This window comes from Felis catus, chromosome F2, assembly GCF_018350175.1.
Source record: "Felis catus isolate Fca126 chromosome F2, F.catus_Fca126_mat1.0, whole genome shotgun sequence".
Classification (NCBI taxonomy): Eukaryota; Metazoa; Chordata; class Mammalia; order Carnivora; family Felidae; genus Felis; species Felis catus.
The window spans coordinates 51,768,117-51,795,908 of NC_058385.1; the positions used below are offsets into that span (position 1 = coordinate 51,768,117).

Consider the following 27,792-nt stretch of genomic DNA (forward strand, 5'->3'; position numbering starts at 1 on the left):
TTGAAATTATCCCTATGTGACCTGAAAAATACTCATTTTTTTCCAAAACAAAAATTTTAATTTTTAAAATGTGACACAAATTTAGAGAGGCAGGCAGTAGCCAATGTTTCAAACACTCATATATTAAATGGTATTTCCCTGGGCCTGTTATTATTTGGTTGGAATTTGTTACTCATCAAAAGCAGTCTAGTGTAATAGAGATTGAGCTTTGGGGATTCAGATCCTAGCAGCTGAATTAACGGCTGTGTGACCTTGGGAATCTTGTCTTCTCTGAATCTTATTTTCCTTATAGATTAGTGGAAATCCTAAAGTCTCAATTTTAGGGTGCCTGGGTGGCTCAGTCGGTTGAGTGTCCGACTTTGGCTCAGGTAATGATCTCATGGTTTGTGAGTTTGAGCCCCTCGTCGGGCTCTGTGCTGACAGCTCAGAGCCTGGAGCCTGCTTCGGGTTCTGTGTCTCCCTCTCTATCTGCCCCTCCCCCACTAACACTCTGTCTCCCTCTCCTTCAAAAATAAATAAACATTAAAAAAAAATCTAAAGTCTCAGTTTTGACAATTAAATAAAATAGTACACATTAAGTGTCTGACAAAGTAAGCAGAGAATTAACATATGTTTCTTTCTCATCACCTTTCCATGCAATGCAAGAAAAGTCTGCAGAGGTTTATGAAATTAAACATACTGTAAAATGGTATAATTAAGTTAACAAAACAAAACAAAACAAAACAAAACAAGGACAACCTGGAAGAGAGGAAATTGTCATTATCAGGAATGTGAGATGAAATTAGTGTTGGAGATAAGCCCTGAATTTGTCTCAATTTCTTGCTGTCTCTATCAGGATGCTTTTGGTTACAAGCAACAGAAAATCAATCTCAAATTGATTTTAATAAAATAAATTCATAGGCAAAGGTGACTGAAATCCAGAGGTAAGCTTGACAAGGTCAGGCTTGATCTGTCTACTTAAAAGATGAGAAAAGGACCCACACTCATGCTCTCTCCATTTCTCAACTCTACTTTAGTGCTACCTATATTCTGTGGAGGCTTCCTAGTTCATGGTCCCAACATGGTTACCTGGTTCACATTCAGGTTTCTTTGTGATTAAAATGTCTAGTCTGAAGTAGCCAACAATCTATTATGAATGGTCGAGAACTTGTATCTTATACATGCTATCTCACTGATACTCAGCAAAGAAGAAAAGTTTTTTCTACTCTCAAACAAAAATCCTGAGCTTTGGCCTAAATGAATCAACTTAGAGCACTTGCCCATTCTTTTCTCAATAAATGTGACCTAGGTATGGGGTCATGCCAATTCCTGAGGACTGAGCCAGAGATTCTACTTTTAATTTGGAGGCCAAGTCAGTTACCCTTGAAGCACATGGGTTGCCTTGGAGTAGGGTGATGTCAGGAAGAGTAATGCGAGTATATGCTAGGTGGCTGAAAGGGCAGATATCCACCAGAGTAGTTGTGATTAAATGGGAAACACTGGGTTTTATATGTATATGTGAGATATATAATTGAAAGAAAGGTAGCTTGAAGTTCACCTTATACTTCTGGAAATTAAATTCAAGGAAGAGCTTATTGAATTAAGTATTGCCAGAAAAAGGAGTGGGGGAGGAGGAGGAGAAGAGGAAGAGGAAGAAAAAAAGAAAAAGAAAGAAGAAAGTGTTTTCACAGAGACATTACATCCAGTAATGATTCTCCTAGATTAGGTCAGAAACACCAGTCGAATACTAACTTTTTGTATACGTTTTTGTTTTCTGATGTTTTGATTTAATAGGAGACATGATTTGGAGAATCTAGAATAGATTGCTAATACATCTATTAGTCTTTCAAATAAAGCCATTTTAAATGCTTGAACAGTATTCTGTTGTGGTTAATTCAAGATTTAGTTCTCTAAGAAGGGACCATAGCATATAGTATTCTAAGATGTAAAGTAAATCAAAGTTACTTTATACTTAAGACATCAGATCTGAAGTTTCTAACATTCTATTATAAATGGCTGAGAACCTGATTCTTAATTCAGTACTGGTGTAGAAAGCCATGTGGCCTGAAAGTGCTCCCAACATCATCCCAACAAATACTTTGAATCTTCTCCAGCAACTGAGTCTGAGCCATATGGCAAATTATGAGTGATTTTTAATTAAAAAAAAATGCATTCATTCTTAGAAGAACCCTAGATGGCTTCGGGGACATCTGGTTTCAAGTAGCATGGCACTCTGCACTCTCAAATAGCTATATTAATTGCCCTATAGAATGCGTTAAGATTAGCTATTTAAATGTTGGGGAATGGCTAATAAATATAGTAATTTTAGTTTGGGTGTAATTAATGGTGAACTAATCTTCTAAAAGTAGCCAACCAAATCCAGCTGCTTCTGTCAGATAGAACAGCAATAGTTAGGATACTAATTTGGCTGTTATAATAAAGGCCAAAAGATTTTCTTTTTGCCCCACACAGCAGTCTGAGGTAGGCAGTCCTGGGCAAATTTTTCGCTGTCAGTGGTAGAAACTTACTCTAGTTCCTCTGGCATCCTTAATATTCATTTCCCATCCCAAAGTCCAAAAAAAAAGGCTTCTCTAGTGTCCACTCTAACATCTGCATCCTTACCCGTGAAAAGAAGGGAAAAGAAAAGATGGGCACAGAACTTCCTTTGTAGGAACATGCTTCAAAAGTTGTCGTGTTGCTTCTGTTCATTTCTCATTGGCCAGAAACTACTTGCTGGACAACTTAGTGCCCAATTAAACCCTCTATCCTTGAAAAAGATGAATACATATAATAGGGAGAGAACTAGCAGGCTCTGGGACACAGCCTCTGAAGAGGCTACATAACTTCCTATCCACCAAAGCTAAGTTGCATCCACCCAGTTCTCTCAACAAGTGGACCAGGTTGTCCAAATAGCAACTGTCATGAACAGAATATGAGATTTGTGTGCATGAAAATAATGTTTCTACTTCAGATACCATGGGTTATAGAATCCAGCATTTAAAAATCATTATAATATGCACTGTTTATTTCTGATTTCTAAAAATGCACACTTCTGAAAGTTTGGAAAATACAAAAAAATAGAAGCTAACAATCAACCATTGACTAGCCACAGATAACCATTGTTAAGAGTTTGGTGTGTTTCCTTTATGGCTTTTCTCCACGAGAATTTTCTTTTTAGTCACATAATTAGACACAGTGTTACATTTTTTTAACCTAATACTGTACAATTTTCTCACATCATTAAAATGAGACACTAAATATCATTTTTATGTTTGCATTAGTTTAACCTGGAGAAGTACCAGAATTTATTCTGTTGCTAGCACTAGATGCTTAGAGTTTCCAGTCTTTGTTGTATTAATAATGCTACTATGAACATCTTTTTGCATAAATTTTTGTCTGCATTTTGAATTATTAGAATAGAATCTTAAAAATGAAATGGAATCAGAAGGTGAGAAAATTTTAAATGCTCTAGATCTAGATTGCTAAGCCACTTTCCACAAAGGATATTGAAAATGTCTACAACTTGTTCTTCTAGTCTCATTCATATCACCCTCACTAACATTTTTATAATTAAATAAATGAAATTTGCCTTATTTGATAAAGCACATTCACAGACCCTCTATGAACTGGTGAACTTGAGTATGGTTTCATGTGTACCCAGCAATATTTTCATGTCTACATTAAATTCTATTATTTTGGTCATTTATTCATCCCCTGTTTTAATGCAAATTTAAACTCTCATGTGACTGAGTCACTAAAGCTGCTTCAAAATGAATTACAGTATCTCACTTAATGACACCTGCTTTGAATGGCATACATTTAATTTAATGATACCAACCAACTTGATTCAGCCCAAGAATCTTGAACAATATATATTTTTGAAAAAGAGCAGGTATTGAATTACTAAAGTAAATGACACCTCATTTATCTATGTGCCAAAGCTCATGCAGTTTTGTCAGAGGAGAGATTTCAAACTCTCATTTCAAAGCACATTAACTCTGAATTTAGAGAAAATCCTAACACGTTTGATCGTATGATTTCCAAGTCCTTGGCAGATTAAAAACATCTAATTTGAAAAGAGCAGCAAACATATTAAGAACAAATAATGGTAGCTGAGAGATTGACAAAGAGGAGGTACAGATTTTGTATCTTTTATAACACCCCCACACACACACCACCACCGACGACAACAACAACTTGAAATTCTTTTTTTTAACATTGTGACATTTTTATAACATTCCATTTAATGAAATTATGGCTCGTCTATTCAAAGAAGAGTAAAAAGTTCATAAATATTATTTTTACAAGGAGCTTTAATATCACAGGAAAACATTTATAATAAAAAAACTGAATATAACTTTGCACATAGAATTAGATCACAAATAGGATTTTAAAAATTAAAAAGAGATATCTTGAAAGTGAAAGCGTTAAAACATTAACTATGATTTTCTTGGTCTGGTAAGATTATTTTTTCTGTGTCTTTTAAAATTTCTAAAATGTAAATATTGCTCTAGTAAAGATAATTAATTTTTTTATTTTTAAATAATATTCAGTGGTCTAGTTACAAGGATAGTTGGGGGTCTACTAGATATGTCTCTTGGATGCTGTTTAAATTGTTCTGTAAAGTAATGGTCATAATAGTCCATCACACATTATGACATTAGCAAGGAAATTCTTAAATTAGGCAAGTATATATTTAGACAGACTGTTCATGCTATTTAAATAATATTGGAGATATTTTATAAATTAAAATCGTATTTCAGGTCAGTAGAACTGTAATAATTTAAAACAAAAAAGTATTTAAAATTTTTTTATATATGCTCATCTTACATACAGGAATGAAATGTTTCTGTAAATTTTCTGTGGCATTTCTTCCATGTAAATTTGTTTCTTTGTATTTTGGGGAAATAACGTTATACTTAGAAGAATTCATAGTATTTTCCAGATAATTAATAAATGTATGAAATATTTTTGTAATTTTAGCTTGAAATAAGTATCTGCGGATTTTCTAAACTGATCACATAGACAAATTACATGATTTCATTTATTAAATGATTAAGTACACTGAATGTATTTCTACATTTGCCTGTTTTTAAGTTATTGTCTCTCAGGTCCAAACCCACTGTTCAGGATTCAGCTTCGCGAGGCTGGGCTGGGTCTCAGAACAGTTTCTGCTTTGCCAGCTGCTACCTTTTAGGCTCTGCCCATAGGGGGCGCCAGAGGGAGACTGCAGGGAGGGAAGGCAGAAGGAACACCTGTGTGCTTGCCATTCTGTAAATATTTATCAGCTACCCTTCTTTACTTGGGCAACCAGTGTTCATTCCAGTAGCAACCCTTCTCTAAGTTCCTATGTTTAATAATTCCAGCCACTTCCTTTTGTTCCCCAGCCCTGGAATTAGCAGCTGCTTCCTACAACTGCCATTGGTGATAACTTGGTGTTATCAACCTCATACCTAAACTATTTTTTATATTCTATTCTGTCTCCTGGCTATATTGACTGATAAAGCAATATGGATGTACAACATAACTTCCTAAAACAGAAATACATGGATTGATAAAATAATTTTCCTACTAGTTAATGTTATAAGTTAACATGGACACATATGTGATAACTGGTAGAAGCTATCTGAACTTTGCAAAAAGAAAGAGTTCATATATAAGATATATATAGTTCTATATGGTTCAGGGATATAAATCATAGTTCTTCTCATGATCCAGCATAGCTTCTTTTTTAATTTTTTTTATTAAATTTTTTTAATGTTTATTTCTGAAAAAAATATTTTTATGTTTATTTCTGAAAGAGAGAGAGAGAGAGGGAGGAAGGGAGAATGAATGGGGGAGGGGCAGAGAGAGAGGGAGACACAGAATCCAAAACAGACTCAAGGCTCTGAGCTGTCAGCACAGAGCCTGACGTGGAGCCCAAACCCACAAACCACAAGGTCATGACATGAGCTGAAGTTGGGTGCTTTACCAACTGAGCTACCCAGGCGCCCCCCATCATAGCTTCTTTATCAACTTTTTAAGGAATTTAACATTTACTATAAATACTCTATGTGTATGGGTGTATGTATGTGTATCTCTATATGTGTAGTTTATATGTATATATGTGTGTATTTACGTAATTGTAAAATTACGTAAAATTGTAAAATTACGTAATTGTAAAATTGTATATATGTGTGTATTTACGTAATTGTAAAAACGTGACAGGAAGACAGGAAGGAAATAACTTACAAAGTTAATGTGGTTGTAAAATAGATCAATCATTAATTTTTAAAATGGATTCATTTCCTTGTCCCACTTGCATCTGAATTCTGGACTCTGAGTACTAAATTCGTTGGTTAGCAAAATACTTAGCACATCTGGTTACACATTCATCAGCTCAGTGGTGTTTGCATTGTTCTTTTGTTTTTTTAAGTTTTATTTGTTTATTTTGAGAGAGAGAGAGAGAGAGCACATAGGGAATGGGGAGTGGGAAGAGGCAGAGAGCTACGCAGAGAGAGAATCCCAAGCAGGCTCTGCACAGCGCTGAGCTGGAGGCAGGGCTCCATCCCACGAACCCGAACCTGTGAGATCATGACCTGAGTCAAAATCAAGAGTGGGATGCCTAACCAGCTGAGCCACCCAGGAGCCCCTCACATTGTTCTTATCAACAAGGTTGTTCCCTCTTCCCATTTACTCTCTGTCCTGTTCCTACTAGCATCTGAACTCAACCACTACATTTGACCTCAATTAAAACCTAATCTTCTCAACCTTCTTCGTGCATAGGGAGAAAATATGCCAAGTGCCAATCAATACATGCCACATTCTGTGTTGCTGACTTGGACTGACCTCTCCTAGCTCCTGAAATTTTTGGCCACCTTTGCCTGTCTTTAGCCATAACTACTTTTGTTCCCAATATTTTGAGCTTACTCTGGGTTCCTGACTTGTCCCAGACTGCATTTCTGGCTTACTGCTTCCCTTTGCTGCAGTTGCCTCTTTATGGCTGGGTTAGTTATATAGTAACCATGTGAAACTCATCCCTTTCTGTCTTAGATCCTGTAATTGCTGTTCCTTGACCCTGGAAATTTCTCAAAATTCTGGTTCTCCTGTGTCCTTTCATCTTCCCTGAGGCCAGGGTTAGCCTTACTTAGCCTTACTGCTTCCCAAGCTGGCCAGCCTCTACTTCAAAAAAAAAAAAAAAAAAAGAAAGAAAGAAAGAGTCGAAAAGCCTAGGCCAAAGTGGGAGAAGTAATAGGTAACTATTTTTGTATTTCTGGTTCTCTCCAAGTATTCAGGGAAGGATGTTGTAAAGCCTTATGGCTGAGTTTGTTGGCTCTGGAGTCAGAATGAACTGAACTCAAATCTTGGTTAAACCATTTACTAGTTGTGTGACCTTAGGCAGGTTTCTGCCTCTCTACTTCAGTTTTCTTAAGTATAATATGAATACAACATATCTGCCTGAAAAATATTATAAAGATTAAGTTGAATAATCCATATAAATTGCTTAGAATTGTTCAGCACAGAAAAATGACTCAAATGTTAGCAATTGTTTGTTACCCTTCGGTAATGATACTTGATGACTTTGTTGAGTCTAAAATTGAATATCATGTCTAAGTGACTGTTTTCCTGATTCACTAACATTATGGAAGCATTATTAAGTAGACATCGCTTACGTACACAACTATCAAACCCTCCATCTGTATGTGGCACCTATTTCCATAAATGAAAAAGGAAGAAAAATCACTACTGATAAAATCCTTTAGAATGTAATTTCAGCCTGTCTTTGAAAGGCCCAAAGATCGTAGGTATCTGGAGGAAGCAGTTACCAGAATAGAAATCTTAGAACAGCCTGTTCAAAGCCAGGCTGCTGGGTTAAGCAATTAACAGTGTAGCTGGGTTCATACTTGAGCTCCACGTATGAGACAAAGGATATTATTTTCACCTATGAAAGTGAACCTGCATGTAATTGGCTAACACTTTTTTTGCCCTAGACAATGACTCCACAATGAATAGTTACTAATGATATACATCCTATAGCAATAATTCTTAATCTAATCATACATTTTAATTATCAAATAACTCTAAAGAATTTATTAGGGTTTGCAGAGTTTCTTTGTAAGCATGATTACAATTGATCACATTTAGCTTACTTTCAAGATTCCAACAGAACTTGATATAATTATCTATATGAGGGACCAGTCCAAAGAAGTAGAGTTCATATAATGTGTCCAGTGTAACACAGCTAGCAATCAGCAAATTGTTTACCCCAAATTTGTCCCTCCAAATTGAATGTTCTTTCCATTACTGCAAGGTGATGCCAATACTCTCTTGCTACTTCATAAAATGTCAGAGTTTGGTGGTAACAATGGTAAAGATGAATATCATTAATATTTGAATATTTAATACCTTAATAATTGAAGAAACAAGTAATCTACAAATCAAAGTAATTATGTAACCTGATTTTAGAGACTCACTAAAACAGTTTGATTTATTTTCCCACTCAGAATATTGAATATTGAGAAGAAAATCCCTAGCTTCAAACATCTCTTCCAAAAACAAAACAAAACAAAACAAAACAAAACAAAACAAAACAAAACAAAAAACATGATAGCCAAGATATTAGTGTTTATTATGTGCCAGGCACTATAGTAAGTATACACATGTTTCACCTGATGTACTGCTCATTGGAAACCCACAAAGTAATTACAAACTTCTCATTAAATGGATGAGAGGGGGAACAAAACCTTAAAGTTTAGAGAGGTTAATTATTTTGTCCAAAATCACACTGTTTCTAATAAGGGGAGTCAGGATTCACACTCAGACTAAGTTCTGAGCCAATATTCTTTTTTTTTTTTTAATTTATTTTTGAGAGAGAGAGAGAGAGAGAGAGAGAGAGAGAGAGAGCTCACAAGCAGGAGAGGGAGACACAGAAGGTGAAGCAGGCTCCGGGCTCTAAGCTGTCAGTACAGAGCCCAGCACGGGGCCAGAACCCACAGACTGTGAGATCGTGACTTGAATGAATTGAAGTCAGACGCCTAACCAACTGAGGCACCCAGGCACCCCATGAACCCATATTCTTAATCACAGTGCTGTATGTTCTTGATTTTATATAGGTTAGCCTTACTAAGCTGTTGACTTTTCCAATTCAGTGAGGTTTAGGAAAGCAATGATTGGTTAAAACTCCAAAAAGTTTCACCAGTCCTGTGGCCACAGCCCAGATGCTGTTGTCATCCCACACGGCTCACAGTGGAAGCATGTGCTTTCTGATGGACCACACACTTCCAGCAAGCTGCATAAAATCACTATTCATGATTCAACTTATACTGATGACCAGCATTTTATTCTTGAGTATGATTGACTGGCAGCTATGACTCTAAATACACAGAATGACATGCAGAGAATAATTTAAATAAGAATCCTGTCAAACATTGTACCTTTCTATTGTCTTAACCATTTTTAAGTGTGCAGTTCAGTAGTGTTAAGAATATTTGCACTGTTGTAAAAGAGAGATGCAGAACTTTTTCATCTTGTATATCAAAAACTTTATAAACCTGATTTTTTTCCCATTTTCCCTTGTCCCCTTAATGCTAACCCTTGGTAACTACCATTCTACTTCCTGTTTCTTTGAATCTGACTACTTTAGATGGCTTATATAACTGGAATCATGCAGTATTTGTCTTTTTTTGACTGGCTTCTTTTACGTATTAGTGAAAAAAACAAAACAAAACGCTTTATGCTCATTAATATAAAGTTCTCAAGGTTCATCCATCTTGGAACGTCTGACAAGATAGATCTCCTTCCTTTTTAAGGCTGAATATTATTGCATTGCACACACATGCTACATTTTATTTATCTATTTATCGATTAGTAGACATTCAGGTTGCTTACAACTCTTGGCTATGATGAATAGTGCTGCCGTGAACATGGGGGTGCAAATATCTCTTTGGGACCTTGTTTTCAATTCTTGTGTATATAGATATAGAAGTATTCTGCTGGATCTTTCGTAGTTCTACTTTTAATTTGTTGAGAACCCTCCAAATTGTTTTCCATAACGATTTCACCATTTCACACTCCTGCATTTAGTGCACTAAGGTTCTAATTTCTCCACATCCTTGTCAACACTGGTTATTGTCTGTAAAACATTATATCCTTTTCAATTTTTTGATGAAGCAATATAGCTTTGATTTCAGAAAATGTAATATCACTGAAGCTAATACTTTGCAAGGAACAATATGGGGCCAGCATATTTAAATGTTTTCCAGCCTTCTAAATGTGTTTAATTTCAGAAGCTAAATATTTCCCAGAACATTCCTTGCGTAAATGAATAACTTGCTCTTTTGAACCTAAAACACATATTTGTTTCTTCATTCTTTGGGCTACCACTGTCTTGCCCAGCTCTAAAATCTTCTCAAAATTAGTCAGAAGGAGACAAGTGGGAAGGTGTAGACTTCTCACTTTGACAGTTTGCTAAAGATGGATAAAAAATGGTGCTATTCAAAGACACTTTGTACTTGGATATTTAGAATTTAGGATGGAAATAAACCCAGTGAAATAGCAAGAATGTTTGAAAGAGAAGTCGCCAACCCACTGCTACAGAAGGCTGAATTCCAAGGAAATATGCCCCATATGTATGAAGCTGAGAAGTAAGTTTCTAAAATCATGCCTTTCTATTATCCTATTTCTCATTTACTTGAAATGTCAATCATTAGTTGGGGAAAGCATAGTCCTGCTAGCAAAACATGGAAATTAACTAAATGATAGAATCTTATGCAAATAACAGTGGATTTGGAGATCTGTATAGTGGCCCTATTATTGAGTAAGTACCAAAAATTGCCAACCTTTGACTTTAAGAAAAAAGCACTACTTATATTAGCTAACTATAATAATGTGATACTTTGGTAGGAGTTTTGAAAAAACTCTTAAAACATTTATATTATTTCTATTAATATTGTTTGATTTTTCTTCCTTACATTTCATATTTCCCTGTAGAAATTTCTAGAAGCAAATGTCCTTTTCTCTCTAAACAGTAGAACAGATGAACAAAATGAAATTGTAATACATTTAATCTCACGTGTATTTACAATAAGGTAACAATATTTAGATTCTCAAAAGAATTGTTAATATGGAAAAAAATCGGAAAATTTAACCTTTTATAGCCAGTGACTGATAAATTTTCTAATGCTATCAGATGATTTATAAAAATAGTTGATAAAAAAACATAGCAAGTCAGGTGGGGTTTTTTGTTTTGTTTTGTTTTGTTTTGTTGTTGTTTTAATGTAAAGAAAAATATTGGCCAAAACTCATGGTAGCTCACTTGGAAAGAAATAAAAATAACAAAAGCCTACTAGGTTAGGTAAGACAAGATTATGTGGAGGTATAAAAGTGAATTATAAGCTAAAAACAAGGCACTTGTTCTGTGAGACAGCTAAAAGTAGCAAACCTGAGGACAGTGTGATTTCCCTTTCCATATTTATTCTGTGTTATGGATATCTAGCATGATGAACAAAGCAGAAATGTCCCTGCCATTGTAGAACTTACTATAATTTCTTCTTGGTGGTAAGTATTCAACAATGGAGAATACTTTTATTTTGAAATAAAAATAGAGAGTCTTTTACAACATTTCAACTTTGCCTTTGCTAATCTTAAAAAGCCAAATTCCTTATTGAGTTTATGCGTAAAGCTGAATAATAACAAAGTTGGGAGGGGGGAACACCACATTTTATAAAGTAGAAAAAGAAAATTCATGAAGCTACAAAGAGTGTTGTATTTCCTGGTTTTAGGAAAATAACTATTAAAACTTATTGCTTGACTAGCAGGCTTATTTTGTGAAGGAATCGTTAATGTATACTACAGTGAGATTTTCGAGAAGCCTATAGAATTGGTCACAAAGTGCCATGAAACAAATAGGAGATTTTGTAGAAAATTGGGATAGAAAAGAGAAAAATGAAGACCTTTGACTTTTCCAGGGGCCTTTTTAGTAATAGTTGGAAAATAACAAGTAATTGCAACCATAATTATAATAGTATTTTATTTCTTTCTAGTCTAGCAAAGTCTTTAGCCAATGAAATAAGAAGGGAGCACCATTTTCTGATGGACTCTAATAACATAGCCAACAAGCTATCTGACTTACTTTGTTACAATACTCATTTCAGATAGTAGATGAATTTCTATGGACTTCTAAGAATTATGCCAGAGGATGTTTAACTACATATAATTACTCTATACTGCTAGCCCTTAAGATGTCTTCTGGAATACCCCTTCTCTCACTAGGTGTTCTCCTTGCATGAATCCTTTTCTAACAACTCCACAGAATTAGCTACTGTGGCATCTTGGTAGTAACCTACCATGAAATCTGGTTTCCAGAAAATAGACTATTTTGCTCTGCCATTGGTGGAAGTGAAGTTCAATGCCTACACAGACTCCTTCTCTTTCTCTGGCCAGCCAAATGTAGGTAGGTTCTCTAACTATTCGTTTTGATGACTCTCACTTGACTTGATATGGGGAGGAAGATTTCTTTGTCCTCTTCCCCAACCATGTGGGTTTGGGGGTAGAAACACAATATGTTGGCCAGTTTCTTCAAATAAATTCTTTTTTGGCATCTTCCATATCAACTGTTTCATACCTCGTAGGTATGTGGTGGGCCAATGGTGGCCAAACCGTGTTTATAGTCTCTTAGCATCACTTTTAGGATATGGAGATATTTGGTACCTACTTCACTTTCAGCCTTGGTCCTCAGCCAAAACTGAATCAAACTTCTACTTCCATAACTTCTGTACTTCTATGACAGATGTAGTTATGCTATTTTTAAATTTATTCCCATCAATTAGGAGTTAAAACAAAAAAATTTTGCTGAGGTATGATTGATATACAAAAAGCAGTGTATATGCTTACAGCTTGATTAGTTTGGAGATAAGTATGTATCTGTGAGGCCATCTATCCCATAAATATCCATCATCTCCAAAAGTTTTCTCCCACTCTTCTTACTTATTTTTATGATAAGAACACTTAACATAAGATACACCCTCTTAGAATTTATTTTAGTATACAATACATTAATGTTAACTGTATGCATTATGTCGCCCAGTAGATCTTTAGAACTTACTCATCTTGCATAACTGAAACTTTGTACTCTCTGACTAATAATTCCCCCGAGCCCCTGGTAACCACCATTCCACTCTGCTTCTATGAGTTTGGCTATTTTAGATTTCTCATATAAGTGGTATCACATAGTGGTGATTCTTCTTTATCTGGCTTCTTTCACTTAGCATTATGTCCTCCAGATTCATCAGTTAGGTTTTTAGTTGGGAGGAGGGATTATTTGTTGGTCTTTTGTGAAAAAGACTAAAGTTATTTGGGTTAAAATATGTAACTTCTATAAACTGAATATTAATTAGAAAGCACAGTTTTTCCTTTAGGTTTAAGCACAATTCATAGGTCTAGGTATTTTTGTATAAAAATATAGTTATTTGAGAGGCACCTGGGTGGCTCAGTCAGGTAAGCATCTCACTCTTGATTTCAGCACTGGTCATAATCTCATGGTTGTGAGATCGAGCCCCATGCTTCACTCCACACTGAGCCTGCTTAAGATTCTCTCTCTCTCTCTCTCTCTCTCTCTCTCTCTCTCTCTCTCTCTCTCTCCTTCTGCCCCTCTCCCCACTCTTTTCCCCATATGCTCTTTCTTATGCAATCTCTCTTGCTCAAAAAATACATAGTTACTTGATTCCATTAACTCATAAGTTGAACAGATTAAGTTCCCTTGAGATTTATTTCCATTTACAAACCTAGTTAAATAAGCTTCCTTAAACATTTTAAACTACAGTTTTTTAACAAACACTAAAAATGCTTGATGGGGCAAATTTAAAATATAATAAGCCAATAATTTCTAGGTAGTTAAACAACTCCTATAAAACAAATCATATCTATAAATGTAGTAAATCAGATTTTCTTAAGCATTTCAAACATCTTAAAATCATGACTGGAAACAAGGCTTTCTGTTAAAGATGGCAGATGAAATATAACCATTAAAGTTTCATTTCAAAACTCAACCATATACATAGTAAAGTGATTTTTGTTTGAGAGAGATAGAGGGCGAGAGAGCTCATGCATGCGTGTGTGGGTGGGAGCAGAACAGAGGGAGAGAGAGAATCTTAAGCAGACTCCATGCCTCATGCAGAGCCTGACGCAGCTCGATCTCAAGACCAAGAGATCATGACCTCAGCTGAAATCAGGAGTTGTACACTTAACTAACTGAGCCACCCAGGCGCCTCCAGTAAAGTGATTTTTTAAAAGAAGGAAACATTGGGGCACTTGGGTGGCTCAGTCAGTTAAATGTCTGACTCTTGGTTTCGGCTCAAGTCATGTTTGAGCCCTGCATCGGGCTCCGTGCCACCAGCATGGAGCCTGCTTGGGATTCTCTCTCGCACGCTCTCTCTCTGCCACTTCTCTGCTCACACCGTCTCTGTCTCTCTAAAAAATAAATAAAAATAAACTTAAAAAAATAAAAGAAAAGAAGGAAACATAGGACAAAAAGAACCAAAATTGAAAGAGGGAATAATAGCAAACAATTTTGGAAACTGGAAAGCAGAGAGCTTAGGAGAGAGAGAAGCTAACAGAGAAGCTAAGAGGCACCATATTTGCAGTGCAGAATTCCTGAAAGTCAGTTGGTCATACTGAGTCTGAAGATAAGACTAAAAAGTCGGTTTATAAAGTAGATTGACCCAAGAGAAAAGACCTGAAGTTACTGACATTAAGAATTCTATGAATCAGCTCCACCAGAGGCTCTAACAGTAAAGAGTACAGCCTACAAGCCTCACTGCCAGTAAGCTTTTTTAGTGTCCTGCTCCTAAGTAGGAAAGCTGTTAAGGTGCATTCCAGAATTTAAAGTTTTAAATTCTTAATTTAAGTACTCTTAAACCTTCTGATATGAGAATATTGACCGAACCAAACACAGAAAAAAAACAAAAACAAAAAAACATTTGGAAGGAACAGAAAATATTCCAGTGGGGGGGGGGGCAACTTCTAAAACATCATTAATGTTCATAACAAGATAAAATATTTCACATGTAGAAAAATGAATATTCCAAAAACAAAAAATAAAAGCTCTAAAATATTGAAGATATGAGTGCGTAAATGAAAAACTCTGTAAAAGCTTTTGAAGGAAATCTTCCCCAAAGTAGAACAATAGGATAAAGGGATGAAAATAAGAGAAAAATAAATAGGAGAATTAGAGGGCCAGTCATGGAAGTCTATCATCTACACAAGAGTTTTAAAAAAAGACACAAGGGGGAAAAATTGGAGTGGAGAGAAGTCAGAGAAATAACTCAAGAAAATTTCCCAGAACTGAAAGACATGAGTTTCCAAATTGAAATATCCCAGTACCAAGAACAATGAAAAAGAATAAACCCACACTCAGACATATTATGAAATTTAAGAAAACTTGTGACAAAGAAAAGATCCTCACATCTTCTGGAAGACATATTTATTTACTGGATCAAGAATCAGAATGGTATAGAACTTCTCTGCACCAAACTAGAAGCTGGAAGACAATGGCGTATGCCTTCAAAATTCCAATGATGAATTATTTCCTACTAGAAGTTTTACTGAAATTATAAGTAATATGTGAGAGTAGAATAAAGGCATTTTCATACATGCATGTCTTTAAATTTTACCTCCCATGCTCCCTTTCTTGGGTGCTCTGTCAATATAAGGAACTCAAACAAGAAAGAGAAAGCAATAGAATCCAGGCAGCAGGAGATACCCCTAAGGGAGAAGTGAAGGGGACCTCCTGAAGGGCAGTTCCCCTGAGATAGCTATCCTAGATAACAGCAGTCCAGATCGGAGCAGCTCAGAATGGAGAGAGCTGGAGACTGGCTCTGGGGAGTGGAAAGAGATTGGAGGAACTGCTTTATTTTATAAGACGCCCAAAAGAACTAATTGTTAGCTTCTTTAGTTCATATGAAACTTTGGTAAAAATTAAAACTAAGATTCTAACGAGACAAAACATAATCAAACCATCATGTTTTAGAAAATTCATAAACCCAATTTGTGCAGTATGTATTTCTTTACCATCCCTGTAGTTTTTGGTATACCTTCCTGGTGTTAAAAATTCTAATTCAACCAAGGAGACTGTTACCATCATCTCCAGCCTACTGTAGCAACTGTGGTCATTGATTTGGGTTGTGGATGGTTCTGGATGGTGATTCTGGGATTCTTAGTGCTTCTTCTAGGAAAATTCTACCAAAATACAGGTTAACAAGCCAAATCTCTTCTTTCAATGGGGTTTTTCAAACCCACCACTTTTCTTAATAACTTAGTGAATCACATGTTCCCGTGTTCATTTTTATCTCCTATCATCTCAGGCAACTTTTGTCTGAACTAATATACTAGGTTATGTACCCATTATTCAGAATACAAGTTATATTTTCTGCCCAAGGGAATTTATTACAGTTTTTTTTTAACATTATCTCATTATTTACCATTCTACATACTATAGTAATCTGGTTCTTCTTGGAGCTTATATGTCAGTAGATAAAGATAAAAAAAAAACAAAGAATGAACATCATAAATAAGTAAATTTTATAATAAATTAAGTGATAAGTGCTAATGAATAAAGAAAATAGTAAAGGTAAATCAGGAGTGCCAGGGGTGTGTTGTAATTTTCTTTAATGGTAGTAAGGGTAAGTCTCATTAAGATGACAAAGATGAGCCCTTTTAGGAGGGCTAGCAATACAGATACCTGGGGAAATAGAATTCCAGGACGAAGGAAAGAAAGGCCCAGAGGCAGGAACTTGCTTTATGTACTTCAGGAACATCCAAGTGAATGAAGTGGAATGAAGTGAATAAGGGAGAGTAAATAGGAAATGAGTTTGGAGAGATAATGGGGGGTAGGGGGGCGGTGACATCATGTAGCATCTTAGAAGAGTTTATTCTGCATTGTAGGACTATATCTCTTACCTAGAGTAAAAATAAAGTGATAAATGATTGTAAAAAAAGAAATGGCAAGATCTGACTAACATTAGAAAGACTTACTCTTATTTTTTTTATTTTGAGAGAGAGAGAGCAGGAGTTTAGGTGACTTTCTCAAGAGCAACCTTTATTTTCCTTCATAGCACTAATCACTGCTAGGGCATAATATGCATTTGCTTTTCTAAAAAGAATGTTTATTTATTTATTTTGGGGGGGGGCATGTACACTGGAGGGGCAGAGAGAGAAGAGGAAAGAGAGAATCCCAACCAGACTTCATGCTGTCAGCATGGAGCCTGACACAGGGCTCTATCCACGAACCGTGAGATCATGACCCGAGCCAAAATCAAGGGCCAGGTACTTAGCCATCTGAGCCACTCAGGCACCCCTAAAAGACTTATTCTAATTGGAATGGAGAGAGTAGAGCACTGGATCAGTAAGAATGGAAACAGACCAGTTAGGAAGTTATTGCTGTGATTCAGGTGGGAAATAGTGACAGTTTAGACCAAGATGGTAGTGATGGAAGTAATGAGAGGTGGTCACATTCTGTTTATATTTTAAATGTAGAGCCAACAAATTATCCTGATGGATGGGATGTGGGGTTTGAGAGAGTAAAAGTAAAGATAACCAAAATAAAGAGTTAAGTATTCCTCCCAGGTTTTTTGGCCTGAGCAAATCGATTTTTCCTCAAGTGAAATGGAAAAGATGAGGGTGAATGTTTGCAGGGAATTCATGAGTTTATTTCTGAACATGTTAAGTTTGAGATGTCAACTTAGGTGTCCAGGTGGAGAATAAGCAAGTTGGCTATATGGATCTGGGGTTCAGGGGTAAAAACCTATGCTGGAAATACTGCTTTGGGAGTTTCCAATATAGAGATGATAACAAAAACCACGATGAGCTCACCAAAAGAGGAAGCATGGACAGATGACCAAGAACTGAAACCTAGGTGCCTCCAGTTTGGGGAGAAGACCTGAAGGAACAACCAGTTCAGTAGGAGAAAAACTATGAGACTGTGATATCATAGAAGCCACTGAAGAAAGTGAATGAGGAAGGACGTAGAGGTCAAGATGTTGAGTGAGAACTGAGATGACCATTGGTTCTATGAAGGTGGGTGGAAGACGTTGATGACTTGAACAAGAACAGTTTCAGTGCAATAGTCAGCTGGAATCCCAACTGGACTGAATTTAAGAGAGAGAGAGAACGTGGGAGGTATTAGAAATGGCAAATATAGAAATTTTAGAGGAGCTTTTCTGCATAGGGCAGTAGAAGAAGGGAGTACTCACCCATGGAGTAAATTGTGTCAAGAGAGAGCTTTTTTAAGATGGAAGAAATATGGGGCGCCTGGGTGGCGCAGTCGGTTAAGCGTCCGACTTCAGCCAGGTCACGATCTCGCGGTCCGTGAGTTCGAGCCCCGCGTCAGGCTCTGGGCTGATGGCTCGGAGCCTGGAGTCTGTTTCCGGTTCTGTGTCTCCCTCTCTCTCTGCCCCTCCCCCGTTCATGCTCTGTCTCTCTCTGTCCCAAAAATAAATAAACGTTGAAAAAAAAATTTTTTTTAAAAAGATGGAAGAAATAACAGCATGTTTTTATGTGAATGCGAGTAATCTAGTAGAGAGGGGGAAATGTGACAATGTGCAGTAGAGAGTTCCAGAAGAATTGTCTTTGAATAGCTGGAAGAAGAAGGGGCTAAATGAGCTAAAATAGGAGCAGATAAGAAGATGAGTGAGTGGTTGCGGGTGCTAGTAGGAGCATTGATGTGGCACTAATTTCACTCTTTCCAATAAGTTAAGTACCAAGATCATCAACTGAAAATATGGATGGAGGAAGAGTTTATTAGGGCTTTTTTAGGAGTGGGAAAATGGCGGGAGAGTGCATAATGGGAAAAGACAGTACACCTGCCAGGCAGCACTCTGGGTCCTCTTGAGGTTCACAGAAATATCTCTGGAAAGCCTCCTTGTCATGCCTATATGGTTAAATTTGAAAATACAAAGCAACTTTACAGTTGTTTCTTTTTTAAGATGGACTTTGACTATAGAATGTTCTAAAATAATGGGCTGAATTTCTCGTAGAAGTCCAAATAGGTCAACGCGTGATCATTAATGGGTTTCTGTTTGATGTATACGCACATTCATGGCTGCTGCTTTGCCTAGATAAACCTACTACCTGCCTTTTCACCTCTTCCTCTTCTTCAAATCTCTCAGTATCCCTTCCATAGGTTTCTCTTTCTTTCTGGTGTGTATTCCCCTTTCTTAGGGCATTCCTAGATGGAAATGTTAATATTTGAACCGATGAGCACTACCATTGTTTTTGAGTTGGGTGAAAAGAGAAAAAACAAAACAGATACTAGAATGCCTGAAGACAGGGGCGCCTGGGTGGCTCAGTCGGTTGAGCGTCCGACTTTGGCTCAGGTCAGGATCTCGCAGTTTGTGAGTTCGAGCCCTGTGTCGGGCTCTGTGCTGACAGCTCAGAGCCTGGAGCCTGCTTCAGATTCTGTGTCTCCCTCTCTCTCTGCTCCTCCCCAGCTCATGCTCTGTCTCTCTCTCCTTCAAAAATAAATAAAAACCTTAAATTTTTTTTTTAATTACTCAGAATGATAGGCCCATGAAAGTAAGTCTAGCAGAACTATATGAACAACAACGGTAAAGAGAAAGCAGGGTGATGGCGTGAGATAGATCTAAGAAGGATGCCTAAGCTGTTTTGAATTACTTTTAGTGGCATTTCCACATATTGGGTTAACTTAATACTGAATCTTTTATTTAATGATCTAATTTTTCAAGCAAGGGGGAGTATATTTTTTGCTGCTTTGTTTTCATTTATTTACAAGAAATTAGTATAATTTCTCATTTACTTTTAAACCAAGCAAATTCTTTTTCTTTAGGGCTGAAGTATTTATTTATTTTTTTAAGTTTCTTTCTTTTAAGTAATCTCTACACTCAGCCTGGGACTCAAGCCCCAAGATCAAGAACCCCATGATCAAAAGCCACATACTCTCTTCCTACTGAGCCAGCCAGGTACCCCAAACCAAGCAGTTTTTTTACCATATGACATTATAGTTAAAAGCTTCCTATCAGAGTTTATGTATCTCTGCTGCATGATCTTAGACAAATCACTTAATCTCTCATTGCTTGGTGTTTTAAAATTTTTTTTTCAACGTTTTTTTATTTATTTTTGGGACAGAGAGAGACAGAGCATGAACGGGGGAGGGGCAGAGAGAGAGGGAGACACAGAATCGGAAACAGGCTCCAGGCTCTGAGCCATCAGCCCAGAGCCTGACGCGGGGCTCGAACTCACGGACTGCGAGATCGTGACCTGGCTGAAGTCGGATGCTTAACCGACTGCGTCTCCCAGGCGCCCCGCTTGGTGTTTTAAAATCTAACTCACAGGGTTGGTCTGAGAATTAAATAGTATTATTAAAAACAAGCTACTTTTTTTTTAAGTTTATTTATTTACTTTGAGAGCAAGAGAGAGAGGCAGAGAGAGGGAGAGAGAATCCCAAGCAGACTCCACACTCAGTGCAGAGCCTGATAGGAGCTCGAACTCACTAACCATGAGATCATGACCTGAGCTGAAATCCAGAGTTGGAGGCTTAACCAACTGAGCCACCCAGGTGCCTCCGACAAGCTACCTTTTTATTATTTATTCCCAAAATTCCAAGGTCATACAGCTAGTAAAGAGTGGAACTGGAACTATCACTGCCACCAACACCACAGTTTTTAAGTCTGATTCTTATAGGTTCCATGACTAACTGCTTCCCACTTGGAAATAAAATCAGAAAGAAAGAATGAGTTTTCCTTGATCCTTTAATTGAAAACTCCATTTTTACAGGAAGAAAAGAGTATACACAGCATTTCTCCAAAGATATCAGTTTTATCTTCATCTTGCAAAATGTAATGACTTGATGGAATATTTAATTCTAAGTTAATTCAATTAAAGGGAGAAGAGAGGACACCTGGATCTTAAAGCTACAGGTGCATTTTTGGCACACTGCTGCCCCCTGCTGCCTCATACATGACTTTACTTTTCTCACACATCCTACCCTTATAAAATTAACAAGCTGAATCTCCTATTAAGAATCATACTAAAATGGGGACGCCTGGGTGGCTCATGGGCTAAGTGTATGACTTTGGCTCAGGTCATGATCTCACGGCTTGTGAGTTTGAACCCTGCATTGGGCTCTGTGCTGACAGCTCAGAGCCTAAGGCCTACTTCCGATTCTGTGTCTCCCTTTCTCTCTGCCCCTCCTCTGCTCATTCTCTGTCTCTCTGTATCTCTCTCTTTCTCTCTAAAAAATAAACATTAAAAAAAGAGTCATGCTAAAGAGTCATACACTCAGGAAACTGAGGCCCCAGAGTGACCAAGGTGACACAAATGGTGGAAATTTAGGATTAAGACTACTGAAAAGTCACTTCCTGCTTTGCCATATTGTCCTTCCCCTATTAAACGTGAACGAATTATTTATTGGGTGCCTATGATGAGCTTGGGGCTGTTAGAAGCACTCAAAGTGGAGAAGTGAAAACCAGGAAATCTGCACTGATAAAATCTATATTGTAGTGTGAGGAAACAGCCAATAAATAAGGAAAAGTATCAATAAAATCATTTTAAGGTTATGATAGATACAGTAAGCAGTAATAATGATAACTAATGTTTACAGGTCACTATGAGAAGAGCAAGTGAAAGGCAGTGTTCATAGTGTCTTCTGTGACTTGCTTTGCTTGATTTCTAGTAGCAACTCTCAAGTTGCTACTGTACCTTACAGAAGAAGATGCTGAGGCAAGGCCAGCATGATCCTAAGAGGTGGAACCAGGATTTGACACAAAACCCCTCTGACTCCAGAAGTATTTAGGGCATACTTCTCTAGGGAAATGACACTGAATTGGAAAAAAACAAGCTTTTGAAACTCTAGGGGACAGCAGGCCAGGCCGAAGGAACAGCATGTGCAAAGGCCCAGAGGTGGAAGTGAGTTCGGAGTGTCTGGGTGCAAGAGAAAAACAGCCATATGGCAGTAGTAGAGAAGCATGCAGGGAAGGCAACAGAGGCCAGGCCATGCTGAGGAGCTTGGATTTTATTCTAAATCACGAGAGAAGTTTATTCTAACCTACAAGAAATTTTTGGAGAATTGTTTATCAGAGGAATAACCTTATTCCTGATGAGGAGCTCAGCATACATATGGAAAGGAAAATAGACTGTAGGAGGACGAGCGTTGGTGAAGGCAACTAGTTAGGAGAATGGTAACTTCTGTCCCACCTAGAACTCCTCTTCCAGAGGCCTAACATTCCTCATTCTCCAGCCTTTCTTCTCACCACACCTTTCAGCCTGCTTGCTTTCTAACCTGCTCTCGTTTGTCCGTGTCCCCCTCACAGGGTGGCCCCCGCCATGGGGCAGGGTACTGTAAATCTCCTCTCACAATGGGACAATAATTTCTCTTAATCATATACCATGCCCTCAAATGCAAACGGAGGCTCCCTCCTCTTTTCTTCCTCACGTGGCCATTTGGGGATAGGATTGGATTTGTGGCCAGCCAAGTCACCATGTCTTTAGTACTTGATCCTAGCAAAGTCCAGAATCCCACATCATGTAGCTAGAAGATTTCTTTTGGATACTTCTTTTTAGGAAAATATGAAGACCAACTCTCATGTTTATAAATATAAAGCCCTGTTTTGATCCTGCACTTTCTTCCTAGAAATAAAGGCATGGCGCTCTTACTTTTAAATACTTCTGGGGGCGCCTGGGTGGCTCAGTCGGTTAAGCGTCCGACTTCAGCTCAGGTCATGATCTCGCGGTCTGTGAGTTCGAGCCCCGCGTCGGGCTCTGGGCTGATGGCTCAGAGCCTGGAGACTGCTTCCGATTCTGTGTCTCCCTCTCTCTCTGCCCCTCCCCCGTTCATGCTCTGTCTTTGTCTAAAAAATAAATAAACGTTAAAAAAAAATTTAAAAAAAGATAAATAAATACTTCTGATTTCCTTTCATGTGAAAATTTCCTCCCTGCCCAAATTTTGAGTAAACTGTTCCAAAACTCCTTCCCTACTTTATATGGACATTACCTGGACTAGCACTTTATGAAAGAATAAAACCCTTTCGTTCCATGAATGCAGCAGAAGAATTACAGTGGAATGACAGAGAATCCTCAACCTTGTTTCCCTAAGTTGTGAATGTCAGTGAAAATAATCTGGGTAATCCGGACGAAGTTTTCCATGATATCAGTGAAAATATATATGATATCTATATCAAAAAGGGATTCTGTTTAGCTCGTGGTAACAGAGAGACAACCACACTATTTAGACAAACACACAAAGTGACCAGCGATGTGCAGGTCAGGTTCCAGAGAGTGATCGGGCTTTGTTAGTCTGTTCTGCCGTCTTTAGGGCATGGCTTTTGTCTTTAACGTGCCTGCTACCACTCCAGCCATCATGCCTCCCAAATATCTTCACTTGAACAGCCCCTCCCGCCCATTAGGCTCCACTCTCTCTGGAAATCACCTCCTGCCTTTTTCTGATTTTTATCCGTAGCACTGCCGCTCTGCATTGAAACCTATGGTATCAACACTCTCTCTCCCAAACAAGCAGATGCGAAGTCTGACATATGCTCCCCCTGAATTGTCAGTGAAATCAACTTTTCCTTTGCAGAGTTTGCTCCTTCATGTCCTCATGGTCTCTCACCTGAACATTGCAGTCGTCTTTCTATCCTTGTTGTTTCATTTCTATTAATTTTACCTGTTACTGCCAAAGCATTACTCCGACTTGTCTAGTGAGAAGAACACTTATGTTTAGGGACTCTGATATGGTAGGGCTTGACTCCAGCTCTCTCATTTATTAGCCTGCACAGCTGAGGGGACATTAACCTTCCTAAGGTCAGTTTCCTAATTTGTAAAATGGAGATAAATATCTATATCTCTCTTGGGATATATATTTGTAAGATAGATAGACAGATAGATAGATAGATAGATAGATATCTGTATCTTTCTTGGGTATATAGTTCTTGGGATTGTCATGAGAGTTAAATGAAATATTGTATGCCAAGAGTTGAGCAAAATGCCTGGCACGTGGTATATATTCAATAATTGTTAGCTGTTATTTTTATCACCTGTTCCTGCTCAAGAACAATTTAGACAATGGCTACTACATTACAAACAGAATCCTCAGCTTTGGCCTTCAGTGCTTTCCACATTGTGGACCCAGTGTACTACAAAGCCTCTCCTCCCTTTTCCACCATTTATAGAAACATTACGTAAACCCCTGCAGTGCTGAACCATATCATGTTTCCTGAACGTGCTCCTATGTTCCCCTGTCCTGTTCCTTTTTCAGCCATCTTCCTCTATCTAGAACCCTTCCCTGGAGCCCTCTCCTCCTTTCTGCTGCAGCCTCTTTCAGGTATTTTTTTGTGTGAAGCTTTTCCCAATTCCTCAACTGTATAATAATCCCATCCTTTGGCTTGTGGTATTTCAGGCATAGCTTTTCTGCGTTAACCTCTATCCTAGGATATTCATTAAATATCGTCTCATTGGCCATTAGATTCTGATCATGAGTTCAAGGAGTAGGACTTTCAGGGCCACCATGTGTGAGTGTGTATGTTGACCCCTTCACAAAGGCACCCGACTAAACCTATGTTTGCAGCTGAACACCAACCTTAACTCTACTTACCAAATTGACGAGCCCCGTAACACCAAGCCCATTTGTTGGGCTGCGTCCACCAAGAGGAGTTCTTTTTTGTCCTAATTTGCATACAGGTGCCATATAGAATACTGCCGGGATTGATTTCATTGCTCTTTGACTGTAGCGTGTAGACCTAGCATGGGAGCATGTGCATAGTAGGTTCTGGATTGACCTGGTTTACTTGATTCTGATTTAACCAACTCTGGTTGCAGAAAGTAAGACCATGAAATCAAGGTTTAGAGTGTATTTTGATTATTTTCCAAGGCTGTATACAGAAAGGAATGAAGTTGAGGGTCCCAGCAAGCCCATATCTCAGTCTCAAACAGGGCAAGTGAAACTTCAGTGTCTATAGATTGTTGAGGCCTTAGTTTTTTATTCTCTAACTGGCTGTTTATAGGACATGTGGCTCTGTCTGATTTGAGGGCTGGTTTCTTTCTTGTGTCCAATGAAGTAAATCCTTAATAGCGGCATGTTAACATCAATATTGCGGTGTAAGGGAAAAGTCTCATCATCTTTTAAATTAATTCAAAATTAAATTAACGAATCATCTAGTTCACGTGACAGTTTGGAAAAGTGGTCTTGAAATTAGTCAAGTTAGGGGTCCTCTTGGTTACACACAAGAATGGAGGCATGATGTTGGGTCCCCACAGAATCCTTGGAAACCTATTCCCTAACTACTGCTTACTTGTCTGCTATTTCATTTTAAGAGCTTTATCATTTATTTGAGTTATAGCTCCTGTTTGGAGACTTCTTGAAGTTCTCATCTGTCTTTCTGCCTTGAGTGTGAACAAGTAGAGAATCTCTTCTAAGAACTAGTTCCGTTAAAGAAACCAAAAATCACCAGCACCTAAAATTTCAGAGGATGCCAGCCTGGGCTGATATGAGGCATGGGATCTGGAGCCCAAGGACACTAGTAAGAATAGACTGATCCATATTGCTGTTAAGGGTCCAAAGGAACCTATGAACCACAGACAGCAGAGTTGGGTACAAATGAACCAGAACTGGTCTCTCTTCACCCAAAAGGTGTTCAATCTTTATATAATCCCCTGCCTGTGGGAGCAAGTACTACCGAGGAGGAGAAGTAGGCGGTGGGAGATTCTGTGTGGGAGCCAGATGTGGCCTGTGGACCACCAATTTGCAACCCTTGCTTCAGAATTACAATTGAGGGGCTCCTGGGTGGCTCAGTTGGTTAAGCATGATATCCCAGCTCATGGGTTCGAGCCCTGCATCAGGCTCTCTGTTGTCAGCATGGAGCCTGCCTCGGGTCCTCTGTCTCCCTCTCTCTCTCAAAAATAAATAAACATTTAAAAAAAATAAAATAAAATTACAACTGAGCCCTGTTTTCAGGACTTTGAGAAAGAAGCATGTGGAGAACTTGCTTTTTGCTTTCCTAACAACCAGTCACATCATTACCTTCCCTATCCAAATAGCGGCATCATTTCCCCTTAACAATGCCAGAACTATACCTCATGGGGGAAAAAATTAATAAAGACAGCATTTATCTAGTTCTTATGGTCACTTTTACCAGCATGCAATAATAGTGGAAGTGGCCTTTACCCCCTTGCTTGTAAATGAGCCCACCGGCATAATAGGAATAAGGCATATCCAATAAAGGTGGCAAATAAAACTCCTAGAGCAGAATTCAAATTCTCTGTAACTCACTGAAATTAAATCCAGCATACACTTGAGTATTTTTGGAAATGAGGCCTGCGGCCTTTCTAGCTACAGGCTAAGAGATCCAAGCTAGAGGAAACCAGTTAATAGGAACACTTGTAAAAGAAAGTGTGGAATAAGGCTTTAAATTTTTTAACTCATTTCAAATGGTTTTTATTCTTAATTTTGTAATTTCTGTTTACCATATATTATTTTCAAAATATAAATTTTTGCAAAGATTTCTACCAGACTTCCCTTTTATCTAGTTATTCGTTCGGTTAATTCAATATTGATTAACACTTACTAGTGCTAAGAACTTATATGAATAGGGGCGCCTGGATGGCTCAGTCGGTTAATCGGCCAACTTCGGCTCAGGTCATGATTTCGCGGTCTATGAGTTCGAGCCCCACGTCGGGCTCTGTGCTGACAGCTCAGAGCCTGGAGCCTGTTTCAGATTCTGTGTCTCCCTCTCTCTGACCCTCCCCCGTTCATGCTCTGTCTCTCTCTGTCCCAAAAATAAATAAACGTTGAAAAAAAAAATTAAAAAAAAAAATTAAAAAAAAAAAAAGAACTTATATGAATATAAGAAACCCATCAACTAACCAAAAAGATAAAGATCCCTGCCCTCAAGGAGCTTGTATATTGGAACTAATAAATAACAAATTTGCTGATATGTTAGAAGAAAATAAGTACAATGGAAAAAGTGAATGAAGAGCAGGCTAAGAAGGGCTGGGGCTGGGGGTGGGGGTGTACACTGTATTTTTTTTTATTATTTTAAATTTTTTTAATGTTTTTATTTATTTATTTATTTTTGAAGGAGAGAGAGAGAGACAGAGTACAAGTGGGGGGGAGGAGCAGACGGAGAGGGAGACTGAGAATTTGAAGCAGGCTCCAGTCTAAGCTGTCAGCACGGAGCCCGATGCGGGGCTCGAACCCACAAACTGTGATATCATGACCTGAGCCGAAGCCGGATGCTCAACCGACTGAGCCACCCAGGCGCCCCTACACTGTATTTTTAAATAGGCAAGTCAGTGTGGGCCGCACATGACTTTTGAGCGATGACCCGCAGAGGGAAGCTCGGTGTTTTTTACTGTTTCCCACTCTGTTTTGCTTTTTGTTTCCACTTAACAAAGCAGTATAAGCTAAGTGGTGAAGAACTGGTACGTGGTATGTATTGATAGAATACATATCTTTAAAGTAAAGAGGGGAAGACACATTTAATACAAAATAAACCTCTTAAAGAACATCTGGTTTCGGTTCTTGTATTTTTCCAGTGAGGAAAGGAGTAACGTTACAGCATGTTTCTATAAAGCGCTATAGTTTACAGAGTCCTCCGTATACTTTTGTTTGATGTTCATTGTAACTCAGTGAGGCAAGTAGAATTATTTCTATTAGGTGAAGAAGTGAAGCTTAGAGATTTGCTCAGGTACTTACCCTTCAGGGGTTCCTCATTGCCTCCCTCTGGTTCCCCATCTCCCAAACCTCTGATCATGACTCACAAGGCCCTTCATGATCCCGTCTCTGCTTACCTTTTCACGCCATCTCTTGTCAAGTTCCCTTTCACTATGTACTGT

The 27,792-nt window shown here is 38.0% G+C and overlaps 1 protein-coding gene across 5 annotated transcripts in view; it reads left to right on the top strand.

Moving 5' to 3' along the window:
* The window catches only part of OXR1 (oxidation resistance 1), a 453,716-nt gene that overhangs the window by 275,933 nt on the left and 149,991 nt on the right, over positions 1-27,792 (top strand). The window contains exon 1 of one of the 5 annotated variants that reach the window (XM_019823031.3): positions 10,341-10,601. The exons of the other annotated variants lie outside the window; for them this stretch is intronic. Coding sequence (XP_019678590.2) covers positions 10,589-10,601 — 13 coding nt within the window. The 5' untranslated portion in view covers positions 10,341-10,588. Of the gene's footprint in view, positions 1-10,340; positions 10,602-27,792 lie in introns of those variants that run through there. 5 annotated transcript variants of the gene reach the window in all.